The sequence below is a fragment of the Artemia franciscana genome, chromosome 7 (genome assembly GCF_032884065.1).
Source record: "Artemia franciscana chromosome 7, ASM3288406v1, whole genome shotgun sequence".
In the NCBI taxonomy this organism is placed as follows: Eukaryota; Metazoa; Arthropoda; class Branchiopoda; order Anostraca; family Artemiidae; genus Artemia; species Artemia franciscana.
This window is the reverse complement of record NC_088869.1, coordinates 26,668,247-26,687,868: the sequence shown is the minus strand read 5'-3', so window position 1 is coordinate 26,687,868 and position 19,622 is coordinate 26,668,247. Positions and strand designations below refer to the sequence as shown.

The window sequence follows — 19,622 nt, the reverse complement described above, 5'->3', positions numbered from 1 at the left end:
GACTCAGTTGTCCTAGATGTTGCGAGAGGGCTCATTCTAACGGACATGAAAAGTTCTAGTGCCCTTTTAAGTGACCAAAAAAATTGGAGGGCACCTAGACCCCCTCCCACGCTAATTATTTTCCCAAAGTCAACGGATCAAAATTCTGAGATTGCTATTTTATTCAGTATAGTACAAACTTTGACCAGTGCTTACATATTATAATGGTTATTGGGAAGCGTACAGGCGTTTTCAGGAGGATTTTTTGATTCGGGCCAGGGGTTGAGAAGAGGGGGATATGTTGGGGGAACTTTCAGTCGAGGAATTTGTAATGGGGAATAAAATTTCCATGAAGGGAGCGCAGGATTTACTAGCATTACTTAAAAAAAAACAATGGAAAAATAAATATGAAAAAGTTTTTTTCCAGCTGGAAGTAAGGAGCAGCATTAAAACTTAAAACAAACAGAAATTATTGCCCATATGAGGGGCTAACCTCCTCTTAATACCTCGCTCTTTACGCTAAATTATTTTTAGTAATGTCAACTATTTATTCTACGGCTTTTGTGATTCGGGGGTCATTCTTAATGAATTGGGACAAAATTAAATTTTAGTGTAAAGAGCAAGGTACTGACGAGGGAGCTAACTCCCTATAAAAACATGAGAATACAAAAGTTCTTTACGTAAGCTAATTTATAAGTTACGTATATCTTTTACTAAATTCTTTTTTACTTTTTTCATGTCTTACAAAGACATTGCTTATTAAAGGCGATACTATAGCGTTGCCTGTAGTGGAGGCCATACGGCTCCAACATTTTATTATTATTTGTTGTTTTTGTCCCAGAGGCACTTCTTATGGAAGTGATTGTAGTACAAACTTCAGAAAGGACTCATTCGATTTGAAATTGGATGTTCTAGCGCCCTTTTATAGAGTAAAAACTGATTGGAGGGTAACTAGCCCCCCACACCCTGTTTTTCCAAATTAATAAAATAAAAATTGAGATATTCATTTGGTTAAAACTAGTTCAAAGGTTATATAGTTAAAACTCCAGTTTCAGAACAAAACCCCACCCCCGAGCCCAGGGACAAGAGTTATATGTTGTACCCTGGGGTCATATATGGTTCTTATGGAAGGGATGCTCTCAAAAACTTCAGAGAGGCCTCATTTGATTGGAAATTGAAAGCTCTAGTTCACTTTTTAAAGTCAAAAGAAATTGGAGGGCAACTAACACCCTTCAAGCTCTTTTTTTCTTCAAATCTATCGGGTAAAAGATTACCCGATTTCACCATTTTGTTATGAATAGTTCCAAGGTCAGATAGCAAAAACTATATCAGGTAGGCGCTGTAAGTTATGCCCTTTGGGCATTAATGGTTATTATGGAAGAGATACTTGTATAAACTTCAGAGAGGGCTCATTTTATTTAAAATTGAAAGTTATAGTTGACTTTTCCAGTTTCAAAAGAGATCCAAGGGCAACTAGCCCCCCACGACCTTTTATCCCAAACCCATCCGATACAAATTTTTCAGATATCCATTTTTTTGAATATTTCAAACATCTGATAACAAAAGTCTGGGTCAACACAAACCCCAGAGCCCCGGGGCAAGTGTTTTAAGTTATCATAAGGTTTTTATGTAAGGGATGATCAGACAAACTTCGAAGGTGGCTCATTTGGTTTGAAATTGTAACTTCTTGTTCACTTTTTAAAACTCAAAAGTGATCGGAGGGCAGCTAGCCCCTCACCCCACCCTTTTCTGCCAAATGCATCAGATTTTTTTTTTAGATAGACATTTCGTTAAAAATATTTCAAAGGTCAAATAACAAAAACTCCGGTATTGACTTAACCCCCAAGGGTCCAGGGGCAGGCGTTGTAAGTTATATCCTGGGGCATATATGGCTCTTATGGAAGAGATCCTCGTTTAAACTTCAGAGAGGTCTCATTTGATTGGAAATAGAAGGCTCTTGTTCAATTTTTAGGAGTCAAAAGAGATACGACGGTAACTTGCCTCCCCAAGCCCTTCTTTTCCCAAACTCATCCGATAAAAATTTGAGATAATTATTTTGTTAAAATAGTTCAAGGGTCAGATAACAAAAACACCAGTGTTGACACAGCCCCCTGGGGTCCGAGGGCAAGTGCTGTAAGTTATGCCCTGGGGCATATATGGTTATTATTAAAGGGATGCTCGTATAAACTTCAGAGAGGGCTCATTTGATTCGATATTAAGAGTTCTAGTTCAATTTATAAGATTCAAAAGAGATCCGAGCACAACTAGCCCCCGCCCGCGTTCTTTTCCCCCAAACCCATCCGATACAAATTTTGAGACAGCCATTTTTAAAAATAGTTCAAGCATCAGGTAACAGAACTACAGGGTCTAAACGACACCCCAGACCCCGTGGACAAGTGTTCTAAATTGTGCCCCGGGGCGTATAAGGTTTTATTTCAAGGATGGCCGCATAAAATGCGTACGTGACTCATTTGATTGGAAATTAAAAGTCCTAGTTACCTCTTTATGAGCCAAAAGTAAAAGGAGGGGATCTACTCCCCCCCACTCACACGCAGCCTCTTTTCCCAAAATACATCCAATGAAAATTTTAAGATAGCCAGTTTATTTGACATAGTGAAACGATCAGATAACAAAAATTTCGCTGTAAACATAACGCCTCCCCTCCCCAGAGCCTAGGGAACGGTTGTAACTTATATCGAGGGGGCATATGGAAGAGGTGGTTGCATAAACTTTGGAAGGGACTCAAATGATTAGAAACTGAAATTTCTAATTCCCCTTTTAAGAGTCAAAAGTGATCTGATTGTGACTAGCCCCCCTGCCGACCATGTTTATCCCAAACGTGTTTAGTCAAATTTCTTATATAGTCATTTTTTTCCAAAATAGACCAGAGATAATATAACAAAAATTCCAGGGATGAAACAGCCCCCCACAATCCAGGGGCAAGTGTTGTAAAATTTACGGGTATTTAAGGTTTTTACGGAAGGAGGAAATGCTCCCCCTCCCCAAGAACCTTTTCCCCAAAAATAACCAATCAAAATTTTGAAATAGCTATTCTGGTCAAAATAGTTCAAAGATCAAATATCAAAACTCCAGTGTCGATACACTCCCCCAGAACTGGGAGCAAGTGTTGTCAGCTAATGCATCAGGGATATATACAGTTTTATGTAATGGTTGATCTTATAAACTTTAGAGATGGTTCATTTGATTTGAAATTAAAAGTTGTAGTTATCTTTTTAAGAGCCATCAAAGTGATCTAAGGGCATCCATCCCCCCATGCTTTTCTCCCCAAACTCATCCGATAAAGATTTTGAGATAGTCATTTTCTTCAAAATAGTCTCAAATTCTAATGCTATAACTTAGGGGTTGAGATATCCTGCATAGCACCCGGGACTAGAATTGTAACTTGTGTAAGTTGTAAGTTTTTAAGAATCGAAAATGATCAAAAGTAACAAGCCTCTCCCCCCACTCTTTGCGCATTTTTTCCCCAAGTGTCTCTTATCACAATTTTCAAATAGCCATTTTGTTCAAATTAGTCCAAAATTCAAATTACTACAACTTGGGGGGTTGAAAAATTCTCCCTACCCCGGGGCGAGGATTGTAACTCATGTAGGTTGCTTATTACTAGAATATAATGTCTTTGTGGAAGGGGTGCTAGTATTAGCTTCGGAGGGGGCTTATTCGATTGGATATTGAAACTTCTAGCTTCATTTCAAGAGTCAAAAGTGAACCGTGGGCAACTAGCCCACGTCCCACTTTGCCAAAGGGCATCCGATCAAAATTTTGAGATATAATTTTTTTTTCAAAATAGTTCAAAGGTCAAAGAACTATGCTTCCGGGGTTGACGCTTATATTTGTTTGTCACTGTCAAAACAAATATGACAGTGAGAAGGATATGAAAGCGTTGATGCATATGCCAGAGGCCGTAATTTGGGTAAATTTAAGGAAAAACATGGATTACTATAGATCTTGAGATTATATTAACTAGATAATCTTCAAAACTAAGGTAAAAAATAGAAACTGTTTCACATATTAATGATTGTCAATAAGTGGTTCAACCACTCTGAGGTTGAGAATGGCTATTTCTTCATCTACTGAAAAATATTTCAGAAAGGCTGGTATAGCTGTAACGCTTACATAGCTGGAATTCAAAACGATAGGGATGCTTCATAGATTCATATATTATCATTCTCTTACTTAAGCGGCTACAAAGTTCTGCAAAGTCACTTTATCTTTTTTTTTTTGTTATAAAAATTTGGAGAACAGAATTCAAAGACAAGTGACAATTGGATTAATGGTTCGTTGTTAGACCGCGGTAGTCTTCAGGGAGTAGGGGTTGTGTACTTCTAATAAACGTTGTCTTCACTACAAACAAGAGAATGGCTACTGCCCGTTTCTCTAACGGTAAAAGTATCATTCTCTTGCTTAAATTAAATAAAAAAAAAAACAATTTTTTTTAACTGAAAGTAAGGAGCGACATTAAAACTTAAAACGAACAGAAATTACTCCGTATATGAAAGGGGCTTTTCTTCCTCAACGCCCCGCTCTTTACGCTAAAGTTAGACTCTTTCTCTTAACTCTACTTTTTAAAAAGTAAAAAACTTTAGCGTGAAGAGCAGGGCGTGGAAGAAATGTGGAAAAATTCCACATTTTTGTAGATAGGAGCTTGAAACTTCTATAATAGGCTTCTATGATACGATGAATCTGATGATGTGATTTTCGTTAAGATTGTATGACTTTCAAGAGGGGTCTCCCCCCTATTTGCTAAAATAATGCAAATTTTCTCAGGCTCGTAACTTTTGCTGGGCATAACTAATTTTCATGAAACTTATTTTTTCAAAATGAGCATTAAAATGCAATTCTTTTGATGTAACTATTGGTATCAAAATTCCATTTTTAGAGTTTCGGTTACCATTGAGCCGGGTCGCTCCTTACTACAGTTCGTTACCACGAACTGTTTGATAACCAATTTTTCGACTTAGAATTATCATTCTATTACTTAAGTTGCTACAAAGTTCTGAAAAATTCGTTTACCTTTTTTTATTATAATAGTTGGGAGAACAGAATTCAAGGACAAGTGAGAATTGGATTGAGGATTGGTTGCTAGACCGAGGTCGTTTTCAGGGAGTAGGGGTTATGGAATTCTACTAAATGGTGTCTTCGCTACAAACCAGAGTATTATTACTGCCCGTTTCTCCAACGGTCTGAGTATAAGGTCTTCTGCGTACTTGGCGCTTTACTAAAAGAAATTACATTACAAATATTTTCTTTTATACTTATTACACCACTGAAAATAAAGTAAAAATTGCAGTGAAATCAGACCAGGATTTACCAATACGCCTACTAGGCCTGTGGCTTTCACTATCCCCGAAGTTTATGGGATTCCTCCGAAATTCTTGCAAAAACAGAGCGGCCAAAATGTTTGAGCCTAAAAGCGTCAAAGCTTTAAATCCGACCCTTGGTGAAACAAAATCTTGAGCTGGCGAGCTTTCAGCAATTAACATATATATATATATATATATATATATATATATATATATATATATATATATATATATATATATATATATATATATATATATATATATATATATATATATATATATACATATATATATATATATATATAGTAAACTGAATATTTGATATATATATATATATATATATATATATATATATATATATATATATATATATCAAATATTCAGTTTACTTTTATTAATTCTTGCCAAAACTGTTAAATTATTTTGGAAAAAAATATATGAAATAGAGAATTTCGAAAAACTTGAAACTTTGGCAATAAAAAATGAACAGAAATTAATTAAAAAAAATTTCCAAAGAAAAGTTTTTTCAACAAATGTACAGGTTGTGTCAAACAGCTCGTGGTAACGAACTGTAGTAAGGAGCGACCAGGCTCAATAGTAACCGAAACTCTAAAAAATGAAATATTGATACCAATAGTTACATCAAAAGAATGGTATTTCAATGCTGATTTTAAATATATAAGTTTAATCAAGATTAGTCTTATCATCAAAAGTTACGAGCCTGAGAAAATTTGCCTCAGTTTAGAGAATAGGGGGAAACACCCCCTAAACGTCATATGATTCTAACGAAAATCACAACATCAGATTCAGCGTATTAGAGAACTTTAATGCAGAAGTTTCAAGCCCCTATCTACAAAAATGTGGAATTTCTCATTTTTTGCCAGAAGACAAGTCACGGATGCGTTTTTTTTTTTTTTTTTTTTTTTTTTTTTTTTTTTTTTTTTTTTTTTTTTAGGGGTGATCATATCGACTCAGTGGTCCTCGAATGACGTGAAAGGGCTCATTCTAACAGAAATTAAATGTTCTAGTGCCCTTTTTAAGTGACCAAAAAAATTGGAGGGTACCTAGGCCCCCTTCCACGCTAATTTTTTCTCCAAAGTCACCGGATTAAAATTCTGAGAAAACCATTTTATTTACCATAGTCGAAAAATCCAATAACTATTTCTTTGGGGAATACTTAATTCCCCGCAGTCCCCGTGGGAGGGGCTGCAAGTTACAAACTTTGACCTTTGTTTACATATAGTAATGGTTACTGGGAAGTGTACAGACGTTTTCAGGGGAATTTTTTTGGTTTGGGGGGATATTTAAGGGGGAGGGTTACCGGGGAGGATCTTTCCATGGAGGAACTTCTCATGGGGGAAGAGACTTTCAATGGAGGGGGCTCAGGGTTTTCTAGCATTATTTAAAAGACAATGGAAAAATAAATATGAAAAGTTTTTTCTACTGAAAGTGAGAAGCATTATTAAAACTTAAAACAAAGAGAAATTATTACGCATATGAGGGGTTTACCTCCTTCTAATACCTTGCTCTTTACGCTAAAGTATTGTTTGTAATTTCAACTATTTATTCTACGGCCTTTGGGATTCAGGGGTCATTCTTAAGGAATTGGGACAAAATATAAGCTTTAAAATAAAGAGCGAGGTATCGACGAGGGGTGAACCCCCTCATATACGCAATAAAAACACACGAATATAGAAGCTCGCTACATAATTTAATTCGTAAGCTACGTATATTTTTTACTTATAAAAATGTTCGTAAAAAATTATAAATTATAGTTGCCTTTTTAAGTAATCCAAAAATTGGAGGGCAACTAGGCTCCCTCTCTCGCTCCTTTTTTTCAAAATCTTCTGATTAAAGCTATGAAAAAGCCATTTAGCCCCAAAAAATTAATACGCAAATTTCGGTTTAATTATTTATGTGCGGAGAGCCGAGATCAAACCATGCATTAATTCAAAAACGTTCAGAAATTAAGCAAAAAAAAATGTTTTGTTAACTGAAAGTAAGGAGCGACATTAAAACTTAAAACGAACAGAAATTACTCTGTATTTAAAAGGGGCTTTTTCTCCTCAATGCCCCGCTCTTTACGCTAAAGGTTTTAACTTTTTTTAAATGTAGAGTTAAGGAAAAGTTTCAAACTTTAGCGTAAAGAGCGGGGCGTTCAGGAGGAAAAGCCCCTTTCAAATACGGAATAATTTCTGTTCGTTTTAAGTTTTAATGTCACTCCTTAATTCATTTAAAAAAAACTCTTTTTTTCGTTTAATTAAACTTAAGATCAGAACAAACAGAGACCTATAATAACTCAAATTCAAACCGACCAAAAGTTACTATTCAAGAATAAATGAAACCCAAAACGAACAAAAGTTAGACAAGCAATTATAGCAACAAGACATACAACAGCTATAGAAAAAAATACAACTAATATAAATGAATAAATAAATCTAAATACAAGTAAAGCTTAAGTCGAATATGCAAATCAAGCTTAAAACGAAGAAAAATATTTTGCCAATGAAGCAGAATTAAAACCCAAAAAGAACAGAAATTAAGTAAACAATCATAGCAAACAAATGGACGATAGGTACTAATTTAAATGAGTAAATAAATTTTAACGAGTGAAACTTAAATTGAATATGCGAATCAAGCTTGAAAAGAACAAAATATCTAAACACAAGAGCTTGGGTTTTGCCTTTTTCTCTCACTGTAAAATTCTAAAACCTACAGCATCATTAGTACTTTACTGAAAGCAAATTATATTAGAAATATTTTCGTTTATACTTATTGCAACATTGAAATTAAATATAACAATTACAGTAAAATCAAATGTTTAACTGATGAGCTTTCAGCAATTAATATCATTATTTATCAAATATTCAGTTTGATTTTATTAGTCCTTTCCAAGACTGTTCAAGACAAATACACTTCACTACAGAAAAGAGTTTTGATACTGCCCCCTTCCTTAACTGTAAAAGTCTTAAGTCTGCTAAGTCATTGTTTCTTCACTGAAAAAGAATGAAATTATAATATTTTCTTTTCCAGTTATTGCAACATTGAAAATGAAAGTAAATTACAGTGAAATAAAATGTTGAACTGATGATCTTTTAGCAATTAATAGCCTTATAAATAAAACATTCAATTTTATTGTATTTGTACTTTTCAAGGCTCTTCAACAACGTATAGTTTTCCTTCATAGTAAAATATTGTTGTTCGTTTTAAGCTCGATATGCACACTCAACTTTAGCTTTACTCGTTTTAAGATTTATTTATTCACATTTATATTAGTTGTATGTTTTTTCTTGTGTGCCTGTTTTCTTATATACCTGTTTTATGTTTTTTTGCCATGATTGTTCATTTAATTTCTGTTCGTTTTGGGTTTCTTTATTCTTTAATAGTGATTTCTGGACGTTTTGAGTTTGAGTTATTGTAGGTTTCTATTTTTTCTGATCTTAATTTTAAACAACAATGTCAATTCAGATTCAAACTTTTTGTTTTCTTTTTTTAAGGTTTTTGGATTGTTGTAATCCCTTGTCAAAACATATGCAAGCATTTCTGCAATTACGAGTTTTTTGCTGCTTAAGCAATTTACGTAAGTGTGTTGAATGTGATAGCCTCATTACAAAACTGATGTACATAAAAATGACGTCACTCACATAAATATTTTTCTCCACTAAACTAAGGCTCTTAATAAATTTTCACAAACTTCTGACCAGTATCTCAGGCTTCTAATTTTCCCTAAAAAAATACGGAGCTGTTTTCAAAGAAAATTTAATACATAGATAATTATTGCTCTTTTATAAAGATTATTGCTGTTTTATAAATTTGAAATTTTGCATAAGTATATTTTTTTGTAGAACACAGTAGACAAGTTACTGCAAAGAGCGAATGCTTCCTTATTAGTTGGAACAAGTTCGTGGAAAGAACAATTTCTAGAAGCATTGACAGTTAGTGCTGGTAAGTTTTGCAAATCATTTTCTAGGTCTATTTATTCGTTAAGAAATAATTCTCCTGTGGATGTTTAATCAGAATGTTTCACATGCATAAACATTTTATAGAGCTGTACCTTCATTGTTTAGTCTTTGAAATTTTCATCAAGTTTAAAAAAACTTAGCCTGTTTCTGGGAGAAAGGTTTACTGGTTTAAAGAAAAAGAGCAGACGATGAGTCCATTGTCTAATGAGTTTGTTGAAAGTTGTCTCCTCTGCAGAGTTAGCTTCTATACTCTCTATAATGAACTGATCACAAGCACCCTTTAAGAAGTAAATACAAAAAAAAACAAGTTTTTTTTAACTGGAAGTAAGGAGCGACACTAAAACTTAAAACGAACGAAATTATTCTGTATATGAAAGGAGTTGTCCCTTCCTCAACGCCTCGCTCTTTACGCTAAAGTTTGACTCTTTCTCACAACTCTACTTTTTTCAACAGTAAGAACCTTAGCGTAGAGAGCGAGGTGTTGCGTAAGAGGCAACTCCTTTCATGGCAAAAATTACAAAATTCCACATGTTTGTAGATAGGAGTTTGAAACTTCCACAGTAGGGTTCTCTCATACGCTGAATTTGGTGGTTTGATTTTTGTTAAGATTCAATGAATTTTATGGGGTGTTTCCTCTATTTTCTAAAATAAGGCAAATTTTCTCAGGCTCGTAACTTCCGATGGGTAGAACTAAACTTGATGAAACTTATATATTTAAAATCAGCATAATGTGGTTCTTTTGATGTAACTATTGGTATTAAAATTCCGTCTTTTAGAGTTTCGGTTACTATTAAGCCGGGTCGCTCCTTACTACAGTTCGTTACTGCGAACTGTTTGAAACGGTCTCTAAAGTTAAGCTTTTAGTCAGAAAAAATTTTTCAGAATAATTGTTAAGTTTTTGGAACTGTGGTTACGTTTTAGAGTCAATATATTGGTGTGATGCTAATTCTTACAATATTTATTGAGATAGCAGAAGGTATTTTATCTAGGTTCATTAAAAATAAACTGGTTTGATGTAGATTTTTACAATATTTATTGTAAAATCACCTTAACTTTTGACTTAACAAGGACACTAACACTTTCGATTTCAAACTTATACGACCAGCCCTTTCATAATAGCCTTACATGTCAATAATAAGCAATTTTCATAGCTTAAAGCCCTTTCCCCAGGGGCTGGGGGTCAGTTCCCGGAAGCGTTTCGTCTTTGGACTATTTTGAAAAAAATGACTATGTCAAAGTTTTGACCGGATGCATTTGATAAAAGGGGCTGTGGTTTTTTTTGTTTTGCTGGTCGCCTTTTGAATACTTTGGACTCGAAAAAAAGGAACTAGAATTTTCGATTTCCAGGTAAATGAGTCCCCTCTGAGGTTTATATGACCAACCCTTCCACATGGACCTTAGAAGTTAATAATGGGCAGCTTACATAAGTAGCAGCCCTAGCCCCAGGGCTGTGGGTTTTGTCAAACCCTGAGTTAAAGTAATTTGACTTTTGGACTATTTTGAACAAAATTCTATCTCAAGATGGCCCTCTGATCATTTTTAACTCTTAAAATGAATTTTATAACTTTTGATTCCAGTCGAAAGAGTCTCCTTTAAAGTTTATACGACCACATTTTCTATAATAACCTTATAATGTTAAGGATGGGCCAATGGCTTAACTTACGGCAATCGCCCCGTAGGCTGGGGGGAACTATCAAATCCAGACCCATAGTCATTTGACATTTGAACTTTTTCAAAGAAAATTACTATCTCCAAATTTCGATCGGAAGCATTTGGTTGGGACAAAGGGGCTGGCTGCCCTCCGATTATTTTTGACTCTTTGAGTTTTGAGAACTTTTGATTTCAAGCTGAATGAGCCTCCTATGAGGTTTATGCGGCCAACCCTTCTGGTTAACAATGGGAAACTTGCAAAACTTACCCTGACCTGTCCTGGGGGATGTGGGTTTTTTCAACCCAGTAGGTATAGTCGGTTGATATTTGAACCATTTCGAACAGAATGGATGTCTCAAAATTTGATCTGATACATTTTGGAAAAATGGCTTGGGAGTAAGTTCCTCTCCGATCACTTTTGATTCTTAAAAAGAGGACCAGAACTTCTGATTTCTATGTGGCAACCCTAGAGCCGAATACCTATAATTTTTGAACTATTTTGAACAAAATAGCTGTCTAAAAATTTCAGAGGATGTATTTGGCGAAGAGCGCGTGGAAGGGGGGTCTCGTTGCCCTCTGATCTCTTTTGACTCTTAAAAAGGAAATACAACTTTCAATTTCCAATCAAATGAGCCTTCTCCAAAGTTTATACGACCACCGCTTCCATTAAAACCTTATATGCCTCCCGGTGCATAACTTACTATCCTTACACCCTAGCTGTGATGAGTTGCGTCAACCCCAGAGGCATTGTTGTGTGATCTTTGGATTATTTTAAACAAAATGGCTGTCTCAAAATACCTGTCAGGTGTATTTGGGGAAAAGAAGGCCGAGGGGCGGGTGGGGGGATCTAGCTACCCTCCGATAGCTTTTGAACCCTAAAAAGGGCATTAGAGCTTCCAATTTTCAATCAAACGATTCCCCTTTGAAGTTTATACGACAACCCCTTCATTTAAAACCTTAAATATTAACAATGGGCAACTAGGATAACTTATAACCCTCACCCTGAAGACTCTTGGGGGAAGGGGCATGAACTCCCCATAAACATAATTACTGGACCTTTCAACTATGGTGAATAAAATGGTTATTACAAAATTGCGGTTGGATATTTTTGATCAGATGATGGATGTGGGGGAGCTTGTTGCCCTACAATCCGTTTTGACTCTTAAAAAGGGTACTAGAACTTTTAAATCGAATCGAACGAGCTCCTTTTGAAGTTTCTACGATAATACCTTCTATATATATATATATATATATATATATATATATATATATATATATATATATATATATATATATATATATATATATATATATATATATATATATATATATATATATATATATTTGTGTCCACTATGCTCTTTACTTTGGTATCGCTATTGCGCTTCCTATGAAATCTTCAAGCTGAAACCTGGATAGAAGCATGGAATGAGCTTTGAACTTTCCTTATTAATGATTGGTTTCAAGATAGATTCGATAGAAAAACCCCCATCAACAACAGTCGAATGAAGCAGATAAATAGAGCAATATCAAGAGTTCAATCGCAAACATAAAATATTTCTATCATAACCACCAATCATTTTTCTAATAAAACATGGAAAAGTGTCTGAAGTGTAAAGATCTCTTTGCGATAAAAAGCTAATTAGTTTCTAAAAGCAAGTTTATCTGATATTTGTGTATTGAGAGCATCCTTATCTCTCACCTGTCAAAAATGAATCGTTCATTGATTGTTAGAAGAATCCCAAACAGAAAAATTGTATTAGCATTATGAGTATTTTTGTGATCCAGGGCTATTATTTTATTCTCATGCGATCTTATGACTATGAGACTGGAAAGTGTTGTCCATTTTCAATTCATTGGATTGAAATATTAAATTGGACTAGAAAAAAATGTTAATTTCATATTCACGTTTAACAGACTAAATATAGAACAAGACAAGTCTCGTTTTTATAACACCCCATCAATCAATCAATTTATTGAACCAATAATTTCACAACAAAAATACTTCAACCTAGATTCCCTTGTACGGCTTTATAACCAGAAATAAAAACAGGGGATAAAAAAATTAAACAAATACTAAACAAAAAATATTTTTTACATAATGCATTTATACCTTTCAGAGACTTAACACAAGAAAAAGAAAAAGGAAAAACATACAATTTTTAAGAGAGTCAAACTGAAAAAGAATTTAAGAGCCGCCCCCCCCCCAAAAAAAAATTAATTAAATGTAATAAATCGTCAAAAAAAACAACAAAAAAACAAAAAAAAGACAGATGATGCCCCAAGAATTAAAGACATTTCCAATTACATATTTGGAACCGAGCCACGAGAAATGCCAAGCACAATCAAAACATCCCTCACAACAAACATTTCTAACCCTGTTAAGTCATCTGTTCCAGAAAAAAAAAATAATAAACATAAGACATCAAGATATTAAGAAATTTCTTAAGATTTTTGAAAGTAACAAACAAGTGACATTCTTTTAGTACTCGCAAACTAGCCAAAAATATGGGTTGACCCCAAACAAATTGCAACGGAAGGTATTTTTATACCATGTTACAGAGAGAAAAACATCAACAACATATCCAAAGTTGCATATTCTAGGTTGAAGCAAAAATAGTTTTTTTGTGCTTTTCGTTTCAAGTTTTTCATTTTTTTTTTTTTTTTAACTGTCGGTAAACTGTCGGTGTTCTGTATATGAATTATCCTGAGCCCGAAAATGAATGCAAATTTGATGTACAATAAACCACAAAAAGTTTCATAATCATCAATATGTGATTTTACACTTCTCATCTTTGTGACCTTTTTTTCTCCATTACTATCAGAAGGCAAATATTCTGACATAAAATGATGACCTGAACCCAAAAATCAACTAGCCTGATCGTTCCAAAACTTGGAGGATTCCACACCATGATGAGCTTCCTTGGATCAGTTGGCTACGTCATGGAAGGTTCAGGACTTAAAGAGAATCTTAAACTTGTCCAAGCACCCAGCACTGTCCCCCATCTTCTCAGCTGAAAGTAGTCATCAGGGTCATACGTGGCTATTTTATGGTTGGCGCTGTGCAACATGCTATTCTACTTTGCTAGGTCTTTCTCGAAGAAAGTTCCAGTGCTACTGAATCAATCCTGCAGCCTTAAGAAATATCGGAATCCATAAACCTGTACACAAAGCTTATGAACAAAGAAGCGGCCTCCGTGGATACAGAAGGAAACCCTTCCCTGGAAAAAATAGTGGGGTTCATCGATGGGAAGAGACTGGACTGGTAAAGTACAGAACCTCGAAACTATGGTTCCAATACTACGATATGGTATCCGTACCGTGAAATTTCTTAAAAGCCGGACGATCAGGGTCTGGGATCTCCACTTAAAATCCGTCTCTGACAGGATACCTTTTCTAGTGACATCTGGGCACAACAATAACACAAAATTCTGCAAACTTTACCACCAGCGAATGGTCAAACTCCAAGAAACCCATCCTACTGTTTATCAAGCTTCCAGAATGGGATGCATGTGATCAGACGTTTTGATAGATTCTGGGCTCTCCATGGATCTTGTCATTGAGCAGGAGCTCATGCGCTGTTTCAAAACGGCTGGTGGCCTTACCGATGGAAGTGGTATAAAAGAGGCCGAAAGGTCTTTATGGGTTCTGTCTCGACTAGTCTGCTTTATACTAAATCTTCTGATTTAGGGTATGTCACAGGTTTTCTATAGAACTAGAGAACAACATAAGGAAACGTCCGAACCGAGGCAGGTAAGTGTAAAGACATACAGATCATTATCGATTTCCTGGAAAAAAGATCACCATTTAATGGGGATCTTCAATTAAGAAACATCACCAACAGTCTGACAGCCTACGATTCCGCTAACGTTGATTCTGCTGGAGATTTAGGCTTAAACATCGCTGACTCCATGTCTGTAAAAGCTGGTCACTGATTTTCTGTTTCGACGAAATCAAAAGGCAGTTCAAATCAATACAAAGCAGAATTCAGGTGGAGATTGCAAAAGACCGGACCCCACTCTCCTTTTTCAGAAGACGCTCTGCTCATGATATATGACTCATCAAAAGGAAAAAATCTGAATTTACTCCGTAAGGACGTTTTTAAAAAAAAGGTAACTGCTGCTAGCACGTTCGTCCACCCAGAACAACTACCACCAGCTTCTGATGTGGTTAATTTCCACAGTTACAGGGTTTTATACCAAGTTCAGGTATGGAGTGGAGATCCTGACTCTGAACTTAAAGCCGAGGAATGGGGCTTGAAAAATAAAGATGACTTCTTGTATCCATTGACTACTGACGTCCCAAAACCCCCTCGTCTGCTTTGAAAATCTTGAAGTGCTCCTGTCAATTGGATGTAGCTCAACGAAATGTAGCTGCTTTAAAAACGGCTTAGCTAGCACTACAGCGTATAAAACGTGCATATTCTAACACTCCAGGAATCGAAAGCTATAACGATGAGGACAACGTCGAAGCTTAGATACAGATATCTAAGCTTCGACGTTGTCCTGTGTTCACGTTGTCCTAGTCAATGTGTTAATGATACACATTAATAATCAATGATAATAGTTTATTTTAAGAGGAATTTTAAATGTCAGCCTTTGAAAACTAGTTTCATAGATGGTTTCCCTTTTCTAACATTTTTTATGTTTTAATAAACATCTTGCAATCACTTTTCTTAGGCTGACCCATCAGATGATAGAGCCAGCGACGATCAGATTCAGGCTAACTAATTAATAGATCTTAAAACTGACTACAATTTAGCTAGCGAAAGATGGTGTGGTAAAAAAAAGGGGTCGTGACAACGAGAAGCGTAAAAATCTCATATTGATGATTATGAAACTTTTTTTACATACCGTATACGAAATGTAAGCCCATTTTCGCACTTTTGTCGTCTTTGTACATTGGAATTTAATAATTCAGTTCAAGAGGAACGAACAATTACTGGAACTTAATTTGTCTATTAGGAAAGTGAGAAAACGGACAGGGTACGCAAAAAACTAGTTTTGCGTAACCCTAGAATGTGCAACTTTGAATATGTTATTTAGCTTTTTTTCTCTACAATAGGTGTAAAATCCCTTTCTGTTGAAATTTTTGGGGTCAAACTCTGGTTTTCTTGTATTATTGGACTGACTTAGGTAGGGTATTCAAAACGATGTTAGAAGCATAGCTACTTTCATAGCTATATACGCTATTTGTAGAAAGTTCCATATTCAATGTTTTAAAGTGAGTACTCAAAATAGTAAATATCAAACAGCTTTTGGTAACACAATGTTTCTGCATCACCTATTTTGGTGAGAGGGATCGTTGTTCAGGCAGATGGAGGGACTTTTTCGAATAAGGGGGAGTGAAATCTAAGGCTTAGTCAAAGAAACAAGGTATTTTCACTAGAAATCTACCTCTAGCGAGATTACGTGAAATTTTAAAAGAAAATATTATTAAATGTGCGCTTGTCAACCGGGAATACATAGTCTTGCCTCAAAGAAACGATGCATTTTCAATAAAAGCCCTCAGAAATATCTTAATATGGCTTACGTTTACCTCTAATAACAAGTCTCTCTTCCGGAATTAATTGGTAGGATCTCCGGGTTTCTTTAATTCACGGTTCTTTTTGCTAATATTTTATCCTTCATAAGCTTTTTTCACGCTTTTTCTTGTCCATTTAATGAGTTTGAGTTGCTTTTTTCTGTAATTTCATATATATATATATATATATATATATATATATATATATATATATATATATATATATATATATATATATATATATATATATATATATATATATAGCAGAACTTAAGTCGTCATCGATCTTACTGATATGCCATTATTTTCGAAAATTACCATTTCTATCACGATTAGCATGCCTTTCAAGGGATTTCAAATCGACTATTTTGGAACGATTTCTGTAAGGAGATCTTTCCATAAGAGTGTATTGCCAAAGAAACAATTAAGTTTAATGAGTTTGCAAAATTGTATTGGATGTTTTTGTCGAAATACCTGTGGCGACTCGCATATATGCCAATAGTCTTGACACTTTATCATTATTTAAATGATTGATCCTCCCTTTAAATGACCTCAGAGATAGTATTCCTGGGGATAATTATAATGGAAGTTCTGTCTGTCAGTCTTAACTAATCGCTGGATCATCCTTTTAGTGGATGTCGCTAGATTTTGGATATCCGCGTTTCAGATTACTACCTTACTAAGATTACTAGATTACTATCATTAGATCACTAGATTACTACAATTGATCTTAAAGGGCCATTTAAAGGCAATTATAAATTTATTAATGCTAAGGTTCAATTAATGCCAAAACTCAGTTTTAACAAGAACTCGCATTCAGATTTTACTGTTTGTAATGGAAAACTTGGACATTAAAAATAGTTAAACTATATAGGATGCAGCTGGAGCGTACCTAGCTGTGTTGGCTGGCATCAGGCGGCCTTTGGGCTGTAGTAAGTTGTTAATAGTAGTAGTAGTAGTAGTAATTGTAGTTAACTATACTTTTTGTATAAGAACTTAAAGGCTTGTAGCCTATTAAATATTTTGGATGACATGACTAGGTAGTTCTGACTTGTACAGCTAACGATTTGACAATAAAATTTTCAACTTTGAAATCTCTGTTCACTATTAAAGGGTAAAATTTTACAATTTAGACGCTCCTGTACTCCTCTTAGCTTCAAAAGATTTCCATAAAGATGAATTTTTGTTTCGATTTGTTCTTATTACAGTTCTTTCTTTTATCAATGAAGCAAACTCTATTTAGCTTCTGTAGTGTTCAGTCACAGTAGTTGTATATATAGATGTTTATTGTTTATTTATTGGTTTCAAATTTTCTTTGATTTTAGGTTATCCTAAAATATTTTTGTTGTTTCGCATAGGCGAAATATCCGCGTCACTTTAATTTTATATATTCCTTCTACTGGCCCGTTTGTTTTCTTCATCGTGAGATTTCTGTCTTTTATAAATTTACAAATATTCGGATGCCAGCCAAACTGTCACTTTGAATGGGTCTAGAACTAGCCGATTCCTAAAATTAGTGTTAACTGAACCCTGTAACTTCTAAATTCTAATTGTGAATGTTTTAATTGATGTCTTTATTTTAACGAATTAAGGGCTAGACAAACGTAGCGTTCTCTTCCATCGTTTCAAGAACGCACAATTGCAAATGATAAGCTAGTTTTTTTTTTACAAAAAGGTAACTTACTCTTGTTATTTTAATTTCTAAGACGTGGATACTCAATCAGGACAATTTGTACAGCAAAGCCATTAAGTAGCATAGTATGTAGCTCCACAAATCTTATGTTGAGCATTTTTCAACAGAGTTCACAAAATAAAAGTCAGCCTCAAAAACTTTCGAAATGGGCGCTAATATAGAAATAAATCGTACTTTGAAAGCTAGAAAATGCACTTTTATTGAATAAACACGGTACTTTATTAGCTCGAAAGACGCTACCCACCCTTTGTCCACCCTTTGCCTTGTTGAAGAGATTGTTAAAGAAAGCCAGTGACACAAAAAATTAAGAGGGAGAAACGGGTTTAATTTAAATAAAGCAGTGAACAAAACAAAAGATAAAAACGACAACAAAACTTTAAATAATAAAGAAATATAGATACTTTGACTCCATGTTCAGGAGCCTTTCTCCACATGGAAAGTCAAATTTTTTGGATTTTTTGAATTATTTGAAGTTTTGTTGTTGTTTTTTTTGTCTTTCACTTTTTTCCACTACATTATTTAAACTAAGCCCGCTTGTCTCTCTTAATTTTTTGCAAAGGGAGAACCAGTGCTGGTCTAAGAAATTATTCAAGCCAATGATATAAACTAAGATTGCCAAAGAACAAGTTTAAAAAAAAGAGAAAGAATCACTAAAGTTATTATTATTAATAATCGAATCATACAAATTTCCGATTTCTTATGGATATAACACTTTCCCAGAATTTTCCAAGACGTATTTATGACTATTATTCCCCCTTTCTTCTTTCATTTCATTTAATTGCTGTAGCTTGAAATGAAAAACAGAAAAATTTCTTGTTTAATAACGAGAATATAAGAGAAACTGGGATGTAGGAAAATATGATAGCGTTTCGCAAATATTGAAAAATATTAAAATCGTCGTTTCCTAAAATTTTCAGCCCACCTCCAAAAATATTTATATTAATTTACTACAAAGGCTTGAAAAATACTACTGATGATCATAACTGTATTAGTTTATGCTGAGAATTACATTGCGGAAATTTGATTAACTCGATTGAAACTGTATTGATTTTGCTTTAAAAGTTTAGCTATAGAAGGTTTTTTTTTTAATAGTAAATCTCATTCTTCTACACGGTTCCAGTAAAACAAAACAAAACAAAAAAAAATCCGCGGAGCCCCAGCCCCTATAAAAGAAAGGGCACAACACAATAATCTTCTGAAAAGTGGAAGGGCAAAAGTAAAAAAGAAATCTGAAATGTCTATTTTTTCTGAATTTTGTAGGATTTGACCATTCAATCTTCTAATGGGGTAAGGCGGAACCCAGTAGGCTCTTTTTCTGTCGGTTTTCCTTAAGAAAGGTAGAAAAAGCTTCGGTTATATAAAGCGTTGACTTTATGTTTTATAAATCTTGAGTCAAAAGAGAATAACATTCATCAACATTAATTTAGCCATGATTAAACTATCCCTATTGAATTTGATGGACCCGACGGAAATTTAGTTTAACAAAATACATTT

The 19,622-nt window shown here is 34.5% G+C and overlaps 1 protein-coding gene across 8 annotated transcripts in view; it reads left to right on the top strand.

The window, feature by feature from the left end:
• Positions 1-19,622, top strand: part of LOC136029081 (sodium/calcium exchanger 1-like) — a 150,047-nt gene that overhangs the window by 106,264 nt on the left and 24,161 nt on the right. For all 8 annotated transcript variants that reach the window (XM_065707136.1, XM_065707137.1, XM_065707132.1 and 5 more), the window contains exon 5: positions 9,146-9,245. In XM_065707136.1, the coding sequence (XP_065563208.1) occupies positions 9,146-9,245 (100 nt within the window). The remainder of the gene's footprint in view (positions 1-9,145; positions 9,246-19,622) is intronic.